Raw genomic sequence first — 24,101 nt, forward strand, 5'->3', positions numbered from 1 at the left:
AAGAAATAAAAGATGATTAGTAATTCAAGAATTTACTTTTAAAAAATGCAAGTCATTATATAGTTGGAAATGTTGGTAACCATCCAGTGCTTTGGTGTCAACCAGGGAAATGGCACACGTAATTGGCTAATATTTTTAATTCCAATTGTTTGGCACTTTTCTGGTGTTTGTTTTGGTAAGGCTGTGAATATTAAGCCTCTCTGGAAATGGAGTTAACTTTTCCAAGCCTTCAAAAGACAATTTTGATGACTTTAATCAACTTAACAAGTTGTTAATTATATTGAAATAATAGAGTCAAAGTCAATTTTCTAAATGTCACAAATAATTTTGTATTTGGATTGGCAATTGTTGTTTTTGTTGTTAGGTGCCATTGAGTTGGTTTCGACTCATAGTGACCCTATGTACAAAGAACGAAACACTATCCGGTCTTGTGCCATCCTCACAATCATTGTTGCACTTGAGACCATTGCTGCAGCCACTGTGTCAGTCCATCTCGTTGAGGGTCTTCCTCTTTTTCTAGGACCCTGTACTTTACCAAGCATGATGTCCTTCTCCAGGGACTGATCCCCCCTAAAAACATGTCCAAAGTATGTAAGATGTAGTCTGGCCATCCTTGCTTATAAGGAGCATTCTGGCTGTACTTCGTCCAAGACAGAGTTGTTTGTTCTTTTAGTAGTCCATAGTATATTCAATATTCTTCACCAAAACCACAATTCAAAGGCGTCAATTCTTCTTAGGTCTTCCTTATTCATTGTACAGCTTTCATATGCATATGATGCAATTGAAAATACATGGCTTGGGTCACATGCACCTTAGTCTTCAAAGTGACATCTTTGCTTTTAACACTTTAAAAAGGTCTTTTGCAGCAGAGTTGCCCAATGCAACGCGTCTTTTGATTTCTTGACTGCTGCTTCCATCGGTGTTCATTGTGGATCCAAATAAAATGAAATCCTTGACAACTTCAATCTTTTCTCCATTTATCATGATGTTGCTTATTGGTCCAGTTGTGAGGATTTTTGTTTTCCTTATGTTGAGGTGTTATTCATGTTGAAGGCTGTGGTCTTTGATCTTCATTAGTAAGTGCTTCAAGTCCTCTTCACTTTTGGCAAGAAAAGTTGTGTTATCTGCATAACGCAGGTTATTAATGAGTCGTCCTCCAATCCTGATGCCCTGTTCTTCTTCATATAGTCCAGCTTCTCAGATTATTTGCTTAGCATACAGATCGAATAGCTATGGTGAAAGGATACAACCCTGCTGCATACCTTTCCTGACTTTAAACCACGCATATCCCCTTGTTCTGTCCAAACAACTGTCTCTTGATCTATGTACAGGTTCTTCATGAGCAAAATTAAGTGTTTTGGAATTCCCATTCTTCTCAATAGTATCCATAATTTGTTATGAGCCACACAGTCAAATGCCTTTGAATACTGAAGAAGGATGAGTAGTTGGAAAATATGGCCTTGGTGATAGAAATGATGCCAAAGATCGCATGATAGAATTTTGCAAGACTAACAACTTCTTCATTACAAGTACCTTTTTTCACCAACGTCAACAGTGACTATACACATGGACCTCGCCAGATGGAATACACAGGAATCGAACTGACTACATCTGTGGAAAGAGATGATGAAAAAGCTCAATATCATCAGTCAGAACAAGGCCAGCGTCTGACTGCCCAGCAGATCATCAATTGCTCATATGCAAGTTCAAGTTGAAACTGAAGAAAATTAGAACACGTCCATGAGAGCCAAAGTACGACCTGGAGTATATCCCACCTGAATTTACATACCATCTCAAGAATAGATTTGACAGGTTAAACACTAATGACCGAAAAGACCAGACGAGTTGTAGAATGACATCAAGGACATCATATATGAAGGAAGCAAGAAGATTGGCAATTAGGGAAATGTTTATTGATGAGCACACAAATGTAAATACTTTGAGAGAATATTATCTAAAAGAAGGGTGTTCAGATTAAACATTCCTAGTTCCTATGCCTGGGTTTCAAGAGTAAGTTCCAGAGCCTGGCAGGGCCTTGATGAGGTTCCCCTGAGATAAGAGGCAACAGGGAGACTGTTTGCCATTTTAGGAAACTGCTTTGTGCTCCTAGATCATTAGGATAACAATAGGCTTTCCACCTTGTTTCTGCGCGCGCACACACACACACACACACACACACACACACAAATACATTTACTTGTCTCAAGGGGAAAGGCACAGACCTACCTCTGAGCTCTCAACTTTAAAGGATGTAACAGAGCTGAAATTTTTCCTAGGGTTAGGTGAGTGGAGAATATACGTGAGTCTTTCATATCCACTAAACTAGAGGGTCTTATTTGTTTTTATTTTATATTTTTATTTTTTGATGATCAGAAACAGGTTGTCCAAATACGAGAGCTATTTCCTCGAAAAGTTATTTAGGTAACTTGAATGTATAAGCTTTTAAGAATACAGATTAAGTAGACCAATATCTGTTATAGTAATTTTTTGATTTAGTTACATATATACTTAGAAGCACGTACTATGTTAAATAATGTATTAAATGTTGCCTTTTCCCCAGTTCGCATTTCATGAAAGTTTTTCTCATTCTTCACGTATTTCTTCATTAGAGATCTTGTCATCTCTTAAATCACCTTCAAGTCATCTGACAAATTCCAGAAGACATTATCTTTGTTTGCTTTTAAGTCGTTGGAGTGCAGTGCTTTTTAAATCCTACGTGGAGAGTCACTAGAAAGTATATCTCAAACCACAACTAAACTTTATAAAAAGCATTAGGGCAATGCTATATTTTGATTTTGGGTTTTTTTTTTTTTTCTTTGTTGGTACATATTTTCTGTTTGTAATCTCTGAAATGTAACCTCTTACTGCTTTAAAAAGAAAAACAAGAAAACAGTTGCTATCGAGTTGATTCTGACTCATGGCGACCCCGTGTGTCTTCAAAATTGATCTTTAAAAGATGTGTTTATAATATTCAGCATTTTAATTTATGCAGCCTTACCTCCAGGAATAATTACTAAATCTGTGTAAATGTATTTGCCTGATTTTTACTGATTTTATCAGGCAACGTATAGAAGCTCAAAACCACAATGATTGAGATCTTTTTAGGCTAATATGTCCCCCTCAAATAGTACTTTTTCAAAGTACAGTAATTTAGAGACAATGCCTCACAGTGGAGACGCTATCTGAAGAATTGAATATAAGACCTCTCTCTCTTTTCTAAAGCAAAATTTGGCAGGCGGGGGGAGGCTCTCCTGAATTTAGCCATCTCCAATATTTGAGCTATATGGCCTCTTGTCATCCAGCCCCAGACCTGTAAGCCTCTTTATACTACCCACTCACCCCAATTCTGAAATTTGCATATTATTTGTATTTTATTAACTAGACAGAATGTCTGAATAACTATATAGTATCTTTGATATCTGCTGAATGAATCTTGAAATTATTTAAATGAAACATATACTACTTTTCTAAAAACTCCTCGTTAAAATGTGTCCTCTTTCTGAGTTATAAAATTTCTACCATGTATCATTTATCCTAAATTGGTTTCCCCTCTGCCCAAAAAATATCTAAATAGCAATTCTATTTTTCTTCTGCATGTGTTTATTGGTATAACAGTTAGATTTCAAAGCTTGTATTATTCAAATCCAGTCAATGATAGTCAATTCACTGACATTTGGTTTTGGTTTTTTCAGATGTCGATGTGGAGAAACCAGATGAGAAGTCTGTTATGACCTACGTAGCCCAGTTTCTGAAACATTATCCAGATATCCACAGTACTGCTGTTGATGGGCAAGAGAGTGATGTACGTATTTGTTTTTCTTCAAGTACTGATAGTATGCTCAGTGATAGTGACTCAGGTTTTTAAGCATGCTGTTTTCCAAACATTAAATTGGAATGCCTTTTAGTATGAGAGCAACTGAGTAAAGGAAGGACATCACCAAATGAGGAAATTAGAGGAAAAGGTTTCTCTGCATTGTATGTTGGATATGTCAGAGAATAATAAATGCTAGATATATAAGGCTGATGAATTAAAATTGGGGGAAAGATAGCATTGTTGGGAAATTCCATTTTAATAATTTGAGGATAGAAGTAATTTCATATTCATCGTATCACATGCACATCTAGATCTTGAGTCCTTGTTCTAATGAAATCTGATTTTGACTTTCAGGTTTTATTATGTAAACTGCTACTCACAGCAAACATATGCAAGTAAGGCACAGTTTGCACAAGTTTTAATTATTCACTGAGATTATATGTCAGCCTTTCAAAAGTTTAAATAATTTATTTATTTTTGTCTTGTTCATTGTCAAAAATAAAGAAAAAAAAGGAAAAGAAATTACCTGTACTTGACGTTCTAGAGATAACCAATCCTAGAAAAAACAAAAAAAATTATCGATATGTTGATGTTAGATCCCAAGACTTTCCTATGCATATGTAGACATGTATAATATTTTAATAAAAATAGAATTATAGCATATATTCCATTTTTTAAATTTTATTTTACTATTAACATTATAAAGAACCTTTTCTGTGTCATTCTTTCCAGGTCATCGTATAGATGTACTGTAATTTATTTATCTAATACATATTGTTCAAAATTCCTGATTTTTTGCCATTATAAATAATGCTTTTATGAACAATCTTGTAGTAAAGTGCTGTTTTAAAATTATTTCCTAGATGTGCAAGTCCTACGCTAAGGAGCATATAAAGTTTTTCAAGGCTTTCTTGAAATGATTTTTCAAAAGCCCCTGTAGAAATTTGTCCCATTTTACACTCAAGCCAGTATACCTGGAAGCTTATTTTCCTGGTCCTTAAAAACTGTGAAGATTACCATTCATCTGATCTTTCTAAAGTAATGTTATATATTTTTATTATTATAGAGTGGTAGATTCAATGTTGAATTTTAAATTAATTATAAGGCAAAATGGCATCAGAGAAAATAATAAATAGAATTTTCAAGATGTCTTTCTCTCCTCATTGCTCAGGTCTCCACTTGAGTTTTCACAGTAGTTTTAGATTACAATGAAGAGCAGCAAGAAAATTAAAAAAAATTAAAATGCATTTTTCTAAACAGACTTGGACATATGTCTTAAGGAAGGGAAAGGTCCGGGGAGGATAATCAGAAGTTTTCAAATAGGAAAAGGCACTGCAGTGGTAGTTAGAAATGAGTGAACTGATACAAGAACTGAGGAAAACAAAGGTAACTGCTATTTCCTAGGTCTCTTCAATGAAGTTAATCTGGCATTTGATCAAACTGTTAGTTTTCATAACTTCAGGAAACATTTTGTTCCTTGCCAGTATGGTCTGTAACATTGGCCTCCAGAGTAGCTTATCTGTAGTTAGCAAAGTAAATATTTCTAAGTTGCACCAAAAAATGTAAAGCAAAGGCTGTATGTGCAATCCCTAGTACAGATTAAGGCATGTTCTTTGGAGTCATTTGGGGCTTTCCAACTTAATTGGACATGGATGTTGGTGTGTGAATAAGAAAGTCCATAGGAAAGAATAATTGGCTTCCCCTATACAGCATAGAGAAAATCAGATTTTCATCTGGTTATCATATCTGAAGTCCTTGTATTACCCAGTTAGGTTTATTTCTGATCTGGTTTCTCAGCTTTTAATGTTCTAATTTCTCTGACATTAATCAGCTCTCGAGATGAATAAACTTTGTGACTAGAAACATCTGAGAAACTAAAGGAGATACTTCAGTTAATGCTCATGAGCAGAAATGGAATGCACAAATCCTTAGAGGTTTGAAACACACACACTCCTGATAGAAGTTTATGCACTTTGCTAAAGAGTCTTTATTAGCTAAAAAAAAAAGCCCTATCAAAAAACAAAAACAAACCACTTGGCATCAAGTCAGTTCCGACTCATGGTGACCTCATGTGTATTAGTTAATTATCTAGAATATAAATTACGATCATTTATTTTAATTCCCTTTATCCCTTCCTCAAAAAGAGGATGTGTGTGGTTTCTTTAGGATCATTTCAAAATTTAATTTTAAGGAAAGTGTATTTATAAACCTTTGCCTTTTAAAAAATTTGACATTTGTAGTGTTGGACGTAAGCATCTAGAATTCAATATCTCGAGTATGCAAATGAGAATTATATATTTTTATGATGTATGGCTTACATTTGTTTAATGCAGCTAAATGAACACCTAATTCTGTGATGAACCTTAAAGATTTTATAAACTACATATATACTAGGGAGGCTGATGCCATCACCCCCAAATACTCAATATCTGTGTTCTTGGGTCTTAGTAAATAGCTTTCTTAATTCATTTTTCGAGTATGACATCACTATATCTACCAGGCTTCCATTTTTTTGTATATTTGATTTCTATATCCCCTTCATGAATTTATTTGCATTAAATATTTTTATGAATATCATTTTAAATCTACTTTTCTTACTGGAAATAGGCATTGCCATGCCTTTCTACATTCAACCATTGAAACTGATAAAGACACTTTTTTCCCTAAAGATATTCCTTGAGTAATTAGCATTTAATTATTGAAAAAAATAGATCTATTGGCTTAACTCTGTCAGCTATTAAATTTGAATTTATATATTTACTAATCCATTCTTTCATTTTAACAAATATTACTGCCTGCCTTTAGAAACAGCACAGTTCCAATTGTTATAGGAACACAGAGATGTGTATGTTGAGTGTATTTATAGGGAAACCATGAGCCCATATACTTCTTTCTTTACATGGTTCTTCTAAAATGTTTTATGTTATTTCAAGATATGATTATCAAAAATGTTTGTTGCCACACATGACCATTACAAATTAAAATAAAAACTTGTCATTTGCCAGATAAATACATTTTCTTTTTGGAGTTCAACATTTTGATAGTTTCAAAAGTCATGAAAACATCTTCAATGAATTATGCCCTTAGAAGAATTATTGCCTGTTTCTTTATAAACAGATGTCCCTCCACTGGTTTTCTTCTTGTCTCCAATGTAATTTTTGTTCCTGATTTATATCATTTTTCTATATATTATCTTTTCATATTACTAGGAAATACTTCCAGGTTTTCCATCTTTTGCAAATTATATCCAAAATTTTAAGGTAAGCTTTAAGTGATCTTGAAGTAGTGAGTGACCTCTTTTAAACATCCTGCATTCCATAGCTTATTAGCTGCTCCTTTCCATGTGTTTGTCCTTGTATACACATTTCTTTTTAATACCTTAATTTTGTTGCTTCCTTATCCTTTCTAATACAACAAATAACTGATGTGTGTATATTTTCAAAGGGTAGTTGCAGTCTAAGCCACTTCCATAGACTTTCCCACTAATCTTTAATTGTAAGATGGTGTCAATTAATTTCTCTGTAATAACTTTAACAGCACTAATAAAAGGAAGAATGCAGAATAACTGTGCTTTATTTCTTTAAATGTAACTTGGAAAATCAAAATAAAGTTATAAGGTTCATTTTTATATGTTCAAATATTAAGCAATAAATAACTGAAAAAGGTAAGTATTCCACTGGCTTGTAAGCCTGTAAGGCACATCACATCTTTTCTGATCAATCTCGGGTGACATAGTCTAGGCCAGTTCATGACTCATGGTAGATACTAAAAAAAAAATTGTGGAGTGAATGATTATGGATTTTTCCCATATCCAGGTTATTAAGTATGAATCTTGCCCTTCAGCTTTTCCATCCTTCTTTATTTTCCATTTAGGCCTGAGCATACGGATCTATCAACCTAATAGTCTTTATGCTAACATTGGAATAGAGAATTAGAAATAATTAATTTCATATCAAATGTTAATTTTATTTTATGCTCCATGAAGCATGAGTTTATGTATATAAATATGCCTGTGTGTATGCATGAATGCAAGAGAGAGAGAGAATGCTGACAGTTTAGCTGCTTGAGATTTAGGTAATTCTCTTTAGGCATATACACCAAAGAAACCAAACCCGTTGCTGTCGAGTCGATTCCAGCTCACAGCAACCCTGTACCCCCATATATTTTGAATATATGTGAAACTTACCAATTGGAAAAAAAGCCACCAGACTAATGGGTTTGGGGACTCTAAATCTTGTTTTATGCTTCATTTTCCTCTTAAAAAGGACAATGTTGAGTGTATAAACAGCTACTTCCTTACTTTTTTGCAGTTTGCTTGACACGTTCCCTTCACTAGTAAAAGTCATTTACTAAGTGGATTCTAATGATTAAAGTTTTTTTAAGAACATGATCCTTTTCTCTCACGTGACTTTGTGAAATCGTTTCACTTGATGATTAAACAGCTCCTCTTAGGGACAGTCCCCTGTGCTTTCAAAATACAGGAAGCATTGGGGATGCCAGAGGTGATGACAAGCTTGTCCTTGGAGGATCACAGTAAAGTCCATGGTCACTGCAGTGGTCCCCACATAGCTGTCAGATTGACGTCAGTTCCTTGGGGATGAATGACGGAAACCAAGAGCATTTTGTTCCATGTTTAATAGAGCTCAGTAGAATCGGTTACTAATGATATTCTGGGCATGAAAGTCAAACGACAATAGAGTGAGTGCCTTGATTACGTTCACGTGCTCTTTCAGAAGTGACATCATGCAAGGAGCTGAAGTTCCAATTCCATTTCTTTCTCCTACTGATTGTGTTACCAGTTGATCATTTACTCCATAATTATATGTTGAATGATACTGGTGCTGGCCATTGTGTTAGCCACTGGGGATAAAAAGATAAATAAAGCATTTGTAATTGGAAGGATGCTTAAGTGGACAAACACAATATAGTGTGTTTGAGTGAATATTGGCACTCAAGTTGCTACAGGACCATAGAGCCAAAAAACAAAACAAAAACAACACAATCCACTGCTGTCGAGTTGACTTTGACTCAGTGACCCTGCAGGACAGGGTCTGCCCCATTGGGTTTCTGAAGCTGTAAGACTCTTCAAGGAAGCAGGCTGCCATATCTTTCTCCCTCAGAGCAGCTGCTGGGTTCAAACCGCCAACCTTTTGGTTAGCAGCTGAGTACTTTACCCACAGCAACCACCAGGACAACTTGATCATAGAATAGGGCTCTCAAAATGTGGTCCCTAGACCAGTAGCATCAGGTCACCTGGAAACTGATTAAAAATGCAAGTTCTTAGGCTCCCTCCTAATCTGAACCAGACAGTCCAGGCAGGGGTTGTACCCAACAGTCTGTTTTCAACCAGCCCTCCGGGTGATTCTGAGGCACACCAAAGTTTTTGAGAACCACTAGCACAGGGGAGAGGCCCCTAAGCCAGACTTCTGGGTCAGAAAAATCTTCCTAGAGAAGGTCATGCCTGAGCTGAGCTCTGAAGAAGGCATAATCCAGGGGACAAGGCTAAGGTAGCTGTTGCAGGTAGAAGAGGGCTGCCAGAAAGTGAGAGAGGGCATAGATCACAATAGCTTTGTTTGCAGTTTCTGGGCAGGCTAGCTTCATGGATCATCTCTAATTCTCACCAAAACCATGGAAAGGATGTGTCATTATTCCTTGGTGATGATATAACAACACAGAAGTTGAAAAAAATGTGCCCAGGGTCACTCAGCTAAGACATGGCTGAACCATAATTTGGAACCAGTTTTGTCAGACTTTATAGACTGTCCTCTTTCAGCTCTGTCACTTCACCTGTCTGTAGGGATCATCATTTCATCTGTGTCATGGGCTGTGGGCATCAAATGAGATGCCGTAGTTGAATGCTATTTGTAAGGCCAAAAAATCATGCTAAATGATATGTTTATGATTACTTTGGCATTCTTAGGAGATAAGGAACCTTGGGAAAAAAACCAGACTATTTCACTAAATCAATGATAGAACAGCTCTTGGTATCTGTGAAAATGAATGTGTAAATCCCATTTTGTTTTTTCAATTTTGAACTGTAAGTTGAGGCCTGAATGTATTCATTCAGCAGATAATTTGGTGAATCTCTTCTGTGTACCATGTTGCCAGAATCTAAGGATATAGTACTCAACAAGCTAAATATAGTTTCTGCCATATGGAGCTTATAATTCTGAATATTGTTTTTAAATAATAATATACACAAGTAGTACAATGTTATTGTGACTGTAACTCCTAGATTTAATCGGAATCAATCCCATCCTGTATAGTCCTCTGGGCTACCAATAGCCTTGGATGAGGATCCATCCCTCGGTCCTATCTTTCCACCTCCATCTCAGCTAGTGCTCTCTCTGAGTATTTTTGTACTTGAAACATTACCCTTGAGCACATTTTCTTTATTAAATTAGTGCTGCTTGACAAAAAAAAGGAGGTAAAGAATCCCAGTGTTCAGCAAAGTAATTAAGAGATTTTATTAGCATTAACTTCTGCTTCTTATCTCCAGGAGAGGGGCAGGAAGAGAAAATTTTTCAGAGAGGAATGGGACTAACTAATCATGTCTATTCTAGGATCAGTTGGGTATTAAACAGCAATTAAATGAATGCATGGTTACTAATAAAAGTGTAATGTCTGTCGGCTTCCAGAGAGAAGACAGGCCAGTTCTGAAGGAGATGAAAGTTTGGATAGAACAATTTGAAAGAGATTTGACAAAGGCACAGGTGACAGAATCAAATTTGCAGGATAAATATCAGGTAATGTATGGAAAAGAGATTTTGATTTTTCCAAAGCTTTACAAGAGTAAGCTTCATATATGCCCTTTAATATATGTTTAATCTTTCAAATGATATTAGTAAGTAAAGCCTTTAAAGAAATAATAAGCTTCATGCAATTTAATAATTGTATTTCTGTCTAAATGGATAGTTTTAAATTGTACTTTGTCCACTGTATACGCGGATCTCTGAAACATCGTCGTGTTTCCAGAACTCAGTCTTGTAGGTGACCCAAAACACAAACAGCTAGTCACTGATTGTGTAGAACTCATGATCATGTAAATGTCACAGGCACAAAATTCCACTACAACAGCAACAAAATATTTGAAAGTCAAAATAAACCGTATTATAGAATAAGCTGAATGTAATAAAGGATTGCAACATGAACATTTGGAGTGAATGATTAATGGGATCAATTTCTACTGCAGCCTGCCTAGTTCAATACTCTTGCATCAAGTTGAGTCCAGGTTTGCTGTTTTTTTCCTCCCAGTTCCATTACAAATGTCATCAACTGGGTCTCCACTTCCAATTTTCACTTCCAAGACACAAAAGTCTTATAACAGGGTTTTCCCATTAAAAAATTGTGCTTTATTCTATAAGCAGAACTGACATTTTTCTCCTATTTTAAATATCACTACATTTAGTGGAAAATGTATGGTGTATTCTACTCTGTATTATATTTCTATCATTTTTGCTACCAAAAAAGGGAACAGTGATGTGAAAGATTCAACATGGCAGACACTTAGCTATGACATTAGATGTGATATTACATAATTATTGCTATACAGTGTGCCTGAATATTATGTTTATATATTATTACATTATATTATGTTTGTTGAACTTGGCAAAGTGATAAGTATGTACTTATATGTACATACTCTTTTGCTTTGAAACCCAATGTAACTTTTCCCCCCAAATACAATTTTCTGGGATGAACTCGGTTAAAAATAGTTAAATCAGTAAATTGAGAACAGAAATGACACAACAGAGTAATTATATCACTTTTTGAGTCCCCTCATAAATTTTAGTTTTTGCATGACTTATCAAAAAATAATTTCCAAGCTATAAAGTTACCTTTCTATAGATAGTATTTTAAAAGAAGCGAGCAAGGGACTAGAAAAGTACAAAGCAGAAACAGTCTAAGAAACACTCTTTAAGGCCAAAGATGATCACAAGTTTCTTAAAATAGGGTTAAACCGAAGCAAACCAAACCCATTGCTGTTGAATCGATTCTGACTCATAGCAACCCTAAAGGACAGAGTAGGACTGCCCCATAGGGTTTCCAAGGAGCAGCTGGTGGATTTGAACTGGCGACCTTTTGGTTAGCAACCAAGCTCTTAACCACTATGCCACCAGGGCTCCAAAACCAAATCAGTTGCCTTTGAGTCGATTCCTACTCATGAGACAATCTAAAACCTAAAGACAGAAAACATTTTCTTTCATCTGTGTATCTATTATGTAATCAACATTTTCTGTATGCTCATACATATCAATCAATAGTGTATTTTCCAGTTTTTCCATGCATGGAACTCTGGAATAAAATTGAAGATTGATTTTATGTTTTGTTTTTTTTTAAATTACATTAACTTGGAATGGAAGGTAAAACTTGTGGTAAAATTTTTGTTCATCTTCTCCCCCTAGTGTTCTTAATGTGAATTTACATTCTTGTTTACTTCTATGAGGTTTAAATTCTTTTAAATGTGTCATCGACTAGATCGCATAGGACCATTCTCCTGGTCTTTAACATAATTGCCCAGTTTAGTGGTATTTTCAATTCATATTTGGATCTGGAGTCATATTTTAGGGTGTATTAATTTAGTGTGTAATGTAGAACTTTAATTTTTTAGGTTAGTATTAGGCTTATAGTTGAGTGTGCATATTCTCAACTTATTTTAATCATATGCTGACAAATGATATAGTATTAATATTTTAATACCATAAATTTAAAGCAAATGATTGTTATGTAAGTCAGCTTCCTAAAGCAAACCTCCTTAGACAGGTTTGTACACAAATGTAGATGTCTTTAATTCAGTATTATTTTGATGTATGCAATTTCCATTTATATATTATTTAATATTTTGAAGGAAAGCAAATATCTTGGTTATTAATAAAGATTTATACTCCTGTTTAATGTCATTTCCTGGAGAACATGAACTGCTATATAGATTATTTAACTGAAAATGAGAAAACCTAGGATTTAGTCCTGCATCGACTGCTTGTCCTTGGCAAGCCATCTCTGGGGGTTCAGTATCCTCACCTGAGATATAGTAGTAATAATAATAACTCATGTCTATGTTGTTGGGTTATGGAAAGAGCCAGAGGTGATACTGTGTGGAAAGCACCTAGGACAGAGTTAGGCTTAGGCGCATAGGCAGGGCTCCATGAACGATAGCTGCTATTAGTATCATGACTGTCTTATTATTATTATCAATAACATATATTGAGTGCTATCCAAATAGAAGAGGAGCCCTAGTGGCATCGTGGTTAAAAGCTCGGCTGCTAACCAAAATGTTGGCAGTTCGAATCCACCAGCCACTCCTTGGAAACCCCATGGGGCAGTTCTGTTCCATCCTATAGAGTCGCTATGACTGGAATGGACTCGATGGCAACGGGCGGGCTTGGCATCCAAATAGAAAGCGTTGTTATTTAGGAAGTGTGGTTTCCTTTGCTTTTGCTTTTTTTGACTCATTGCCGTATGGTTGCTGTTTTTCCTATTGCAGTCATTTAAGCACTTCAGAGTTCAGCATGAAATAAAGAGGAAACAGATTGAACATTTAATACAGCCATTACATAGAGACGGCAAATTGTCACTTGACCAAGCGTTGGTAAAACAAGCCTGGGATAGAGTGTCCTCCAGGGTAAGTTCTGCCACTGTTAATTTCATCAAGGTATAAGTAATTTAGTCAAGAATCTGTTCTATCATCGTTTTCTACACAGTGATACTGCAACAGGTCCTACTGCCTCAGCCTGAAGTGGGGGAGACTTAACTGTGGGAGGATCCATATCTTTTCAGGTTTTCCTTTAAATTAGTGGAAGTGCTTAGTTTAACAACACTTTAGCTGTCTTGCCTGCCCTGTGGGTAATATCACCATTGACAAGATGACAGATTCTTACTTTACATAACTTAATTCTGGGTTGTTTAGAAGAGATGGCTCCTTTACAAATGGTCTCCAGAAATCAACCCTCCACAACTTCTCCATATTCTGTAACTATGTTTCATCGCTCAACAAATAGTAATCTTCTGATATTTACAAACAATTTTATATTCTTTAATTTATCTGATCTTTCATGAACCTGAAGGAAACCTAGTATCTTTAATATACTTCACATGTAAAGACTTAGATTTCAAAACACGTAAAACTCTTCAATCACTAATAAGAATATTTATCTTGAACTTACATATTTTCTTCATTTTGATGAAATCGTTTTTTCTGGACCTCCTCTGATCACATGAGAAGTTTCTTTTGTGATCCTCACTCTAATGATCAGGACTCACGTCAGCTGGTGTACAACTACCGCATCCTTGAGCATGTCAGCAAACCCAACCCCTTCCATTTCAGCAAAAGCAACACTGGAAATGTAAGGGCACAGTATGTCCTTCCCATAGAAGAAAATTGCTTGAACTTCTAATAATATCCTACTGTAGCTAAGATGGAATCCCTGGGGGCGCAAATGGTTAATACATTTTGCTGCTAATCAAAAGGTTAGAGGTTGGAGCCCTTCCAGAGATGGGTTGGAAGAAAGGCTTGGTGATCTACTTCCAAAAAACCAGCCATTGAAAGTCCTATGGAGCACAGTTCTGCTGTGACACACCTAGGGTCACCACGAGTCATAAGCGACTCCGTGGCATCTGGTGGTAGGTATAGCTAAGATACATTTTGAGTTTCCTTAAAATATGTTTGTAATTTTCTCAGTATCCCAAAAGCATCCACTTCAGAACACAGATGTTTACTTTCTGGACATTTATTAAATTGGTCTAAAATCATTAACTTAAAGCCTCATTGAGGCTTGAATATAATTTGGGGAAATTTTAGGAATTGTTTTCTGTATTAGCGATAATATATTTCTCTACTTTTTTATTGCAGCTCTTTGATTGGCACATACAGCTTGATAAGTCTCTGCCTGCGCCTCTGGGCACCATAGGTGCCTGGCTGTACAGAGCCGAGGTGGCCCTAAGAGAGGAAATAAACATTCAGCAGGTCCATGAGGAAACGGCAAACACCATACAGCGGAAACTTGAGCAACACAAGGTAAAAATTCTGGTTGGAAGACTTCCCAGCATTGCAGTCATCGTGTGGTCGGAGCTGTGGTCTGCACAGGACCTCCCATGGACTCTGGCCTCCCAAACATCAATCCACATGTGACTCAGAGACCTCACACCTTCTGAAAAGTTCTTTAATTTGCATTTCCCTTTCCTATGTATTTTCTAAATAATAGTTCCAGTAGGTATATTTCCTGGGCTGTTTTTCAGTAACTCTGAGGTACTTTTCCATCTGAAGCTGTCTTTGTTATTTCTATTGTTATGTTGTTTTTTTAAATATGTTGTGTTGTTAGGTGCCGTCGAATCGGTTCTTACTCATAGCGACCCTGTGTACAACAGAAGGAAGCACTGCCCAGTCCTGCACCATCCTCAAAATTGTTGTAATGCTTGAGCCCATTATTGCAGCCACTATGTCAGTCCATCTTGTTGACAGTCTTCCTCTTTTTTGCTGATGCTCTACTTTAGCAAGCATGATGTCCTTCTCCAGAGACTGGTCCCTCCTGATTACATGTCCAAAGAATTTGAAATGAAGTTTCGCCATCCTTGCTTCTAAGGAGCATTCTGGCTGTACTTCTTCCGAGACAGATTTGTTCATTCTTTTGGCAGCCCGTGGTATATTCAATATTCTTCGCCAACACCATAATTCAAAGGTGTCAGTTCTTCTTTCGTCCTCCTTATGTCCAGCTTTCGCATGCGTATTGAGGCTATTGAAAACACCATGACTTGGGTCAGGCACGCCTTAGTCTCAAGGTGACATCTTGGCTTTTTAATACTTTAAAGAGGTCTTTTGCAGCAGATTTGTCCACTGTGATAGGTCGTTCGATTTTTTATTTTTTTATTATTGTGCTTTAGGTAAAGGTTTACAGAGCAAATTAGTTTCTCATTAAACAATTAATACACATATTGTTTTGTGACATTGATTGTTAGCCCCATGACATGTCAACACTCTCTCCTTCTTGACTTTGGGTTCCCCATTTCCATTACTCCAGCTTTCCTGTCCCCTGCTGTGTTCTCATCCTTGCCCCTGTGCTAGTGTGCTCATTAGTCTCCTATATATACATGGTTGAGCTGCGTGTATCATTGTTTGTTTTATGGGCTTGTCTAATCTTTGGCTGAAGGGTGAACCTCAGGAGTGACTTCAGTACTAAGTTAAAGGGTGTCCAGGGGTCATACTCTTGGGGTTTCTCCAGCCTCTGTCAGACCAGTAAGTCTGGTCTTTTGTGTGTGTGTGTGTGAATTAGAATTTAGTTCTCATTTTTCTCCATCTCTATCCAGGACCCTCTATTGTGATCCCTGTCAGAGGTGGTGGTAACCAGGCACCATCTAGTTGTGATGGACTCAGCCTGCTGGAGGCTGTAGTAGTTGTGGTCCATTAGTCCTTTGGATCGTTTGATTTCTTGACTGCTGCTACCATGGGCATTGATTATAGATCCAGGTAAAATGAAATCTTTGACAACTTAATTATTTTCTCTGTTTATTATGATGTTGCTTATTGGTCCAGTTGTGAGGATTTTTGTTTTCTTTATGTTGAGGCGTAATCCATACTGAAGGCTATACAGTCTTTGATTTTCATCAGTAAGTGCTTCAAGTCCTATTCACTTTCAGAAAGCAAGGTTATGTCCTCCAATCTTTACGTGACATTCTTCTTCATATAGTCCAGCTTCTCGGATTATTTGCTTGTCATACAGATTGAATAAATACAGTGAAAGGACACAACCCTGACACACACCTTTCCTGACTTTAAACCACGCAGTATCCCTTTGTTCTGTTTGAACAACTGCCTCTTGGTCTATATACACATCCCACATAAGCCAATTAAGTGTTTTGGAATTCCCATTCTTCACAATGTTATCCATAATTTGTTATGATCCACACAGTCAAATGCCTTTGCATGGTCAATAAAACATAGGTAAACATCTTTCTGGTATTCTCTGCTTTTAGCCAAGATCCAGCTCACATCGGCAGTGGTATCTCTCATTCCACGTCCTCTTCTGAATCTGGCTTGTATTTCTGGCAGTTCCCTGTCGCTATACTGCTGCAACCAGTTTTGAATGATCTTCAGCAAAATTTTACTTGTGTGTGATATTAATGATATTGTTCGCTAATTTCCACATTTCTTCTGGATCACCTTTCTTTGGAATGGGTAGAAATAGGGATCTCTTCCTGTTGGTTGGCCCAGAAGCTGTCTTCCCTATTTCTTGACATAGACAAGTGAGCACCTCAAGTGCTGCATCCATTTGTTGAAACATCCCAAATGCTGTTCTGCCAACTCCTGGGGCCTTGTTTTTGTCATTCCCTCCAGTGCAGCTTGGACTTCTTCCTTCAGTACCATCGGTTGTTGATCGTATGCTGCCTCCTGAAATGATTGAACATTGACCAGTTCTTATTTGGTGCAGTGACTTTGTGTATTCCTTTTATCTTCTTTTGATGCTTCCTGCAACATTCAATATTTTCCCCATGGAATCCTTCAGTATTGCAACTTGAGACTTGAATTTTTTCTTCAATTCTTTCAGCTTGAGAATTGCCGATCATGTTCTTCCCTTTTGGTTTTCTAACTCCAGGTCTTTGCACATTTCATTGTAATCATTTACTTTGTCTTTTTGAGCAGCCCTTTGAAATTTTCTGTTCAGCTCTTACTTCATCATTTCTTCTGTTCACTTTAGCTGCTCGACGCTCAAGAGCAAGTTTCAGAGTCTCTTCTGACATTCATTTTGGCCTTTTCTTTCTTTCTTCTTTTTAATGACCTTTTGCTTTCTTCATGTATGATGTCCTTGATGTCATTCCACAACTCTTCTGGTCTTCAGTCATTAGTGTTCAATGCCTCAAATCTATTCTTGAGATAGTCTCTAAATTCAGGTGGTATATACTCAAGGTCATATTTTGACTATCATGGACTTGCTCTAATTTTCTTCAGCTCAGACTTGAACTTGCATATGAGCAGTTGATGATCTGTTCTGCAGCTGGCCCCTGGCTTTGTTCTGACTGATGATACTGAGCTTTTCCATCATCTCTTTCCACAAATATAGTCAATTTGATTCCTGTGTATTCCTTCTGGTGAAGTCCACGTGTATAGTTGCCGTTTATGTTGTTGAAAAAGGTATTCGCAGTGAAGAAGTGGTTGGTCTTGCAAAATTCTATCACGTAATCTCTGGCATCATTTCAATCATCAGGGCCATTTTTTCCAACTACAGATCCTTCTTCTTTCCAACTTGCGCATTTCAATCACCAGTAATTATCAATGCATCTTGTTGCATGTTTGATCAATTTCAGACTGCAGAAGTTGGTATAAAAATCTTCAGTTTCCTGATCTTTGGCATTAGTGGTTGGTGCATAAATTTGAATAGTAATCGTATTAACTGGTCTTCCTTGTATGCGTATGGATATTATCCTATCACTGACAGCATTGTACTTCAGGATAGACCATGAAATGTTCTTTTTGACGATGAATGTGATGCCATGCCTGTTCAATTTGTCATTCCCTGCATTGTGGATCATATGATCATCTTATTCAAAATTGCCAACATCAGTCCATTTCAGCTCACTAATTTCTAGGGTATTGATGTTTATGTGTTTCATTTCATTTTTGACAACTTCCAAATTTCCTAGACTCATACTTTGTGCATTCCATGTTCCAATTATTAATGGATGTTTGCAGTTGTTTCTTCTCACTTTGAGTAGTGCCATCTCAGCAAACGAAGATCCTGAAAGCTTGACTCCATCCACGTCATTAATGTCGCCTCTACTTTGAGGAGGCAGCTATGCCCCAGTTGTATTTTGAGTGCCTTCCAACCTGAGGGGCTCATCTTCTGGCACTACATCAGACAACGTTCTGCTGCTATTCATAAGGTTTTCACGGGTCAGCTTTTTCAGAAGTAGACCACCGTGTCCTTCTTCCTAGTCTGTCTTAGTCTGGAAGTTCTGCTGTAACCTTCCACTATGGCTGACCCTGCTTATATTTGAAATACTGGCGGCATAGCTTCCAGCATCACAGCAGCACAAAAGCCACTACAGTAAGACAAACTGAGAGACATGTGGGGACACCTGACTACCTATGGCCAATTTATAGCTCATGTATATTTTCTGCCAAATCATTGATATATATATTTTTAAAAATTACCCTAGTCTTTAACCTAGACTCAGAATGTAGTTCAGTGGTAGACCCAGGAGACCCAGGTTTAATTCTTGTCCAGTGCTCTTCAAGCAAGGCTACCATTCATCTGTCAGTGGAGGCTGCATGTTGCTATGATGCTGAACAGGTTTCAGTGGAGCTTACCATTCCAGTCTTAAAAGTAATTATGATATTTTTTTCACAAAAACAAACATGTTATCAAAATTTAGAATGCTTAGTGTTCTACATTCTTCACATCCTTTTTTTTAATATACTACGCAATACAGTTTTATATCACTTAATACACACACATTGTTTGAAAATTGGATTCAGATCATTTTAAGAAAATATTTTTTAGAATTCATTTTATGAATGATTTTGCCAATTTTTTATAAATATTTTTAAAAAATTAACTTACATGTATGATGGGGATATTTTTATTCTGCAAAGTAAGGTATAGCTGTATTAGCTTTTCTACTTTCCAGATATCATAATTCTGTTATCTAGAAAGATAGATCGTAACAACCATAATCATAGCTAACTATTACTGAGTATTTAACCACATTTCAGTCTTAAGTACTTAAGTATGCTAAATGCTTGATATGCAAGAACTTGAGATAGGTATTATTATCCTCATATTGCAGATAAGTAGAATTTAGGCAGAGGGAGATTGAAACATGACTTGCTCAAGCTCACAGAGCTAAAATCCAGGTTTCCTAGATCTTAAGCACTAAACATAAAATGTATCCACAAAGCTAGTGCATATAATAAATGTTGAATGATTGTATTTATTAGTTTATTTTTAGTAGTATTGCTTTGACAAGATAAGGCATTCGCTCTTAGAGAATCAAGGAAATATCCTTCCCACTCTTCCATCCACTACCCATCCTTACAGCAATATCAGCCAATACCTGGGTAGTTTCCCTCCTTTCTTGAGGATTTGGTTTCCTGGATGACAGTGCATACCACAGTTCTTAATAGCTTCAGTAACCCACAAATGATCCTTCCAATATCCCTGCCTCTCAGTTCCTTGACCTCCTCTTCCCCAGTGATCCTTCCTACACCCTAACCTGGCCACTCTCATCACCAGTAGCTGAAAACCCTTCACCATCTTTGTGTCAAGCATCTCCCTCTCCAACCAAACTTGCTGTGCCCCAGCTCATTTTCTCCAGGTCCCCTCACTTCAAGAAATTGCCACGTCCTCTGTGACCTACCATCCATTGATCCCACTGCCTGTTTACTGTCCCTCATCCTCTTCCTTCCCTCACTTCCCTTTGTAGTCTGTTTACATTCAATGCACAATCATTAAACGTCATCCCTTGCATACACCCTCAACTGTCTTGTCCATATGTCACTTTGTCCTACTATCCTGGTAAAAACACAACCCTGGCTAAGTCCAGCTCTGCCTCGCTTATGCCCACGTACAGACAGCTGACTGTGGCTGGAGAAAAACACACCTCCAGGTACAATGACTAACCCAAGGGGGCCCTCATTGCTGCCTGGCAATCATACGGCATTTCTCAACTCCATTCCCTCTCCATTGCCAGGACAGCTATTTCATACCTTTTCTCCTCAAGCCTTCCACACCTCCTCCCCCATTCTCACTCTTAACTGATGAAATTGCTTCCTATTTCTCTTGGAAAATAGAAGCAATCAGAAAAGAATTTCCGCCAGCTCCCACAACCACATCAAGCCGCCTACGTGCATCTGTGCTAGTGTGCTGGGTCTTCGCTCCTGTTACTGTGGATGAACCATCTGTGCTCCAAGCTAAGGCCAACCCCCTCCACATGTGCACTAGATCCCATCCCTACCCACTTCTGCAAGAGACTGTTCCTGTAGTTCTTCCCTTCTTTATTTTTTCTCTCCTTGCTGGATTTTTCCTATCCACATTCCAATATGCTGTTAGTTCTCTGTTCTTAAAAAGTCTCTCCTTAACACTACTTCCCCTTCAAACTACTGTCCCTTTATCCTCCTTCCTTACAGCTAAGTTCCTGGAAAGAATTGTCTATCCTCCCATTTCTGTTTCAAAATTCTCTTTCTAGAACTCAGTCTAATCATGTTTTACCCCTGCTGTACTATCCGTGTCAAGTTCACCAGGGTTCTCCTTGTTCCTAACTTAACGGCCAATTCTCAGCCCTCATCATATCAGAAGTATTTGACATAGTTTTTCCTTTATCCTCCAGACACTTTCTTCACTTGGTTTCCTCGTGTTCTATCTACTCCTCTGGCTGTACCTTTTTAATTTTTTCTGATCTTTCAACCCACCACCTGTCTCTCAGTTGCTCATGCTGTGGTGACCTGCTGTGAGGAAAGAAGCTATGCCACTGCTATTTCAAATATCAGCAGGGTCACCCGTGGTGGACAGGTTTCAGCAGAGCTTCCAGAATCAGACAGACTAGGAAGAAAGGCCTGGTGATGTACTTCTGAAAACTAGCCCATGTAAACCCAATGGATCACAACAGAATATTGTCTGATATAGTGCTGGAAGATAAGCCCCCTAGGTTGGAAGGCATTAAAATATACAGTGGCCACAACAATGGACTTGAGCATACCAATGATCATGAAGATGCCACAGGACCAGGCAACATGTAGTTCAGTAGTACATGAGGTTGCCATGAGTCAGAGCTGACTCAATGGCAACTAACAATAACAGTCGTTGAACAAATATTTATTGAGCACTTTTTATGTGCAAAGGAGTGTTCTAGACTTTTGCAATACACCTGTCAGCAAATCAAAGAAAATCCCCTGCCCTTATGTAACTTACTGTCTAGTGGGAGGAGGCAGATAAAAAATAATAAACATAATAAATAAATAAAATAGATACAGTGTTAGAAGATAGAAGAGGTATAGAAGTATTAGGTGGTGGTGCAATTTTAAATAGGGTGGTCAGCAAAGCTCATTGAAAAATGATGTCAATCAGGTGAGCACATTCCCACCTCAAGGCCATTGTCCTTGCCATTCCTCTGGAATGTTCACTTCCTTAAGCCTGAAACATTTTCCCAATGATATTTCCGGTACTCTCTTCCTCATCTCCTTTGGGCCTTTACTAAAAGGTCACCTTTTACTCAACTCTTTCCTGTCCACCCCGACTGAAATGACAACTCCCCAAGTGCTCCGTTCCTCCCTCTCCTACTTGATTTTTCTCTTTTGCATTTATTATCATTTCACCTGCTATCTATTTACATTATTTATCTATTTATTACTTGATGTCCTGCACTGTAACATCAACTCCATAAAGGCAAATATTATTGTTTTTTTCACTGTTGTATCCCAAGCCCCTAAAATGGTTTTAGAACTATATAGATTGTCTCTCTCTCTTTTTTTAAATTGAATCAATATTGCTAAGTAATAATTTCTAGGAATTTGTCCATTTGCTTAAGTTTTCAAAATTTTTGGCATAACATTGCTCAAAATATTCTCTTACTTTTTTGGAATCTTTTCTGTGTCTGTAGTTAAGCCCCTATTTTATTCCCAGTAACGCTTCTTTGTGCCTTCTTGCTTTTCTTAATCAGTTGCACTTTTGACATTGTTGATTTGCTCCGTCATATCCTATCCATCTTTTTCTTTCTTTTTTTTTAAATTGTACTTTAGATGAAGTTTTACAGAACAAACTAGTGTCTCATTAAACAGTTAGTACACATATTGTTTTATGACATTGGTTAACAACCCCGTAACATGTCAGCCCTCTCCCTTCTCGAACTTGGGTTCCCTATTATCAGCTTTCCTGTGCCCCCCTGCCTTCTAGTTCTTGCCCCTGGGCTGTTGTGCCCCTTTAGTCTTGTTTTATTTTATGGGCCTGTCTAATCTTTGGCTCAAGGGTGAACCTCAGGAGTGACTTCATTACTAAGCTAAAGGGTGTCCAGGGGCCATATTCTCAGGGTTTCCCCAGTCTCTCAGGCCAGTAAGTCTGGTCTTTTTTTGTGAGTTAGAATTTTGTTCTACATTTTTCTCCAGCTCTGTCTGGGAGCCTCTATTGTGATCTCTGTAACAGCAGTCAGCGGTGGTAGCTGGGTACCATCTAGTTGTACTGGACTCGGTCTTGTGGAGGCTGTGGTAGATGTGGTCCATTAGTCCTTTGAACTAATCTTTCCCTTGTATCTGTAGTTTTCTTCATTCTTCCTTGCTCCCAAAGGGGTGAGACCAGTGGAGTATCTTAGATGGTTGCTCATAGGCTTTTAAGACCCCAGATGCTACTCACCAAAGCAGAATGTAGAACATTTCCTTTATAAACTATGTTATGCCAATTGAGCTAGATGTTCCCCAAGACCATGGTCCCCACAGCCCTCAGCCCAGCAATGCAGTCCCTCAGGGAGTTGGGATGTGTCTTTGGAGCTTCCGTGACCTTGCCTTGTAAAAGATGTGCTGGCTTCTCCGGTACTGTGTACTGTTTCACCCTTCACCAAAGTTACCACTTAAATATAGTTTAGTGTTTTTCCATCCCCACCCCACCCCTCCCTTGTAACCATCAAAGATTATTTCTTTTTGTGTGTGTAAACCTTTTCGTGAGTTTTTATAGTAGTGGTCTCATACAATATTTGTCCTTTTCTAATTGACTTATTTCACTCAGCATAATGCCCTCCAGACTCATCCATGTTATGAGATGCTTCGCAGATTCATCATTGTTCTTTACGTTGCATAATACTCCATTGTGTGTATGTTCCATAGTTTGTTTATCCATTCATCTGTTGATGGGTATCTAGGTTGTTTCCATCTTTTTGCTGTTGCGAACAATGCTGCAATGTATATGGATATGCGTATTTGTGTGATGACTCTTATTTCTCTAGGATATATTCCTAGCAGTGGGATTGCTGGATCATATGGTATTTCTATTTCTAGCTTTCTAAGGAAGTGCCATATTGTTTTCCCAAATGGTTATATCACTTTGCATTCCTACTAGCAGTACGTAAGAGTTCCAATCTCCCTGCAGTCTCTCCAACATTTGATATTTCCTGTTTTTTTGATTTGTGCCAGTAGTGCCAGGGTGAGGTGGTATATCATGGTGGTTTTGATTTGCATTTCTCTAATGGCTAGTGACTGGGAGCATTTCCTCATGTGTCTGTTGGCTGCTTGAATGTCTTCTTTGGTGAAGTGTCTGTTCATTTCCTTTGCCCATTTTTTAATTGGATTATTTGTCTTTTTGTTGTAGAGGTGTTA

General features: G+C 37.5%; 1 protein-coding gene across 16 annotated transcripts in view; it reads left to right on the forward strand.

The window, feature by feature from the left end:
• SYNE1 (spectrin repeat containing nuclear envelope protein 1) overlaps positions 1-24,101 on the forward strand; it is a 540,309-nt gene that overhangs the window by 147,674 nt on the left and 368,534 nt on the right. For 15 of the 16 annotated variants that reach the window (XM_023728949.1, XM_023728947.1, XM_023729001.1 and 12 more), the window contains exons 9-12: positions 3,693-3,802; positions 10,453-10,560; positions 13,299-13,436; positions 14,664-14,828. In XM_023728949.1, coding sequence (XP_023584717.1) covers positions 3,693-3,802; positions 10,453-10,560; positions 13,299-13,436; positions 14,664-14,828 — 521 coding nt within the window. Of the gene's footprint in view, positions 1-3,692; positions 3,803-7,023; positions 7,075-10,452; positions 10,561-13,298; positions 13,437-14,663; positions 14,829-24,101 lie in introns of all 16 variants that reach the window. The other variant, XM_004368822.3, reaches the window with a different exon arrangement.

Source organism: Trichechus manatus, unplaced genomic scaffold, assembly GCF_000243295.1.
Source record: "Trichechus manatus latirostris isolate Lorelei unplaced genomic scaffold, TriManLat1.0 scaffold00002, whole genome shotgun sequence".
NCBI classification, from domain to species: domain Eukaryota; kingdom Metazoa; phylum Chordata; class Mammalia; order Sirenia; family Trichechidae; genus Trichechus; species Trichechus manatus.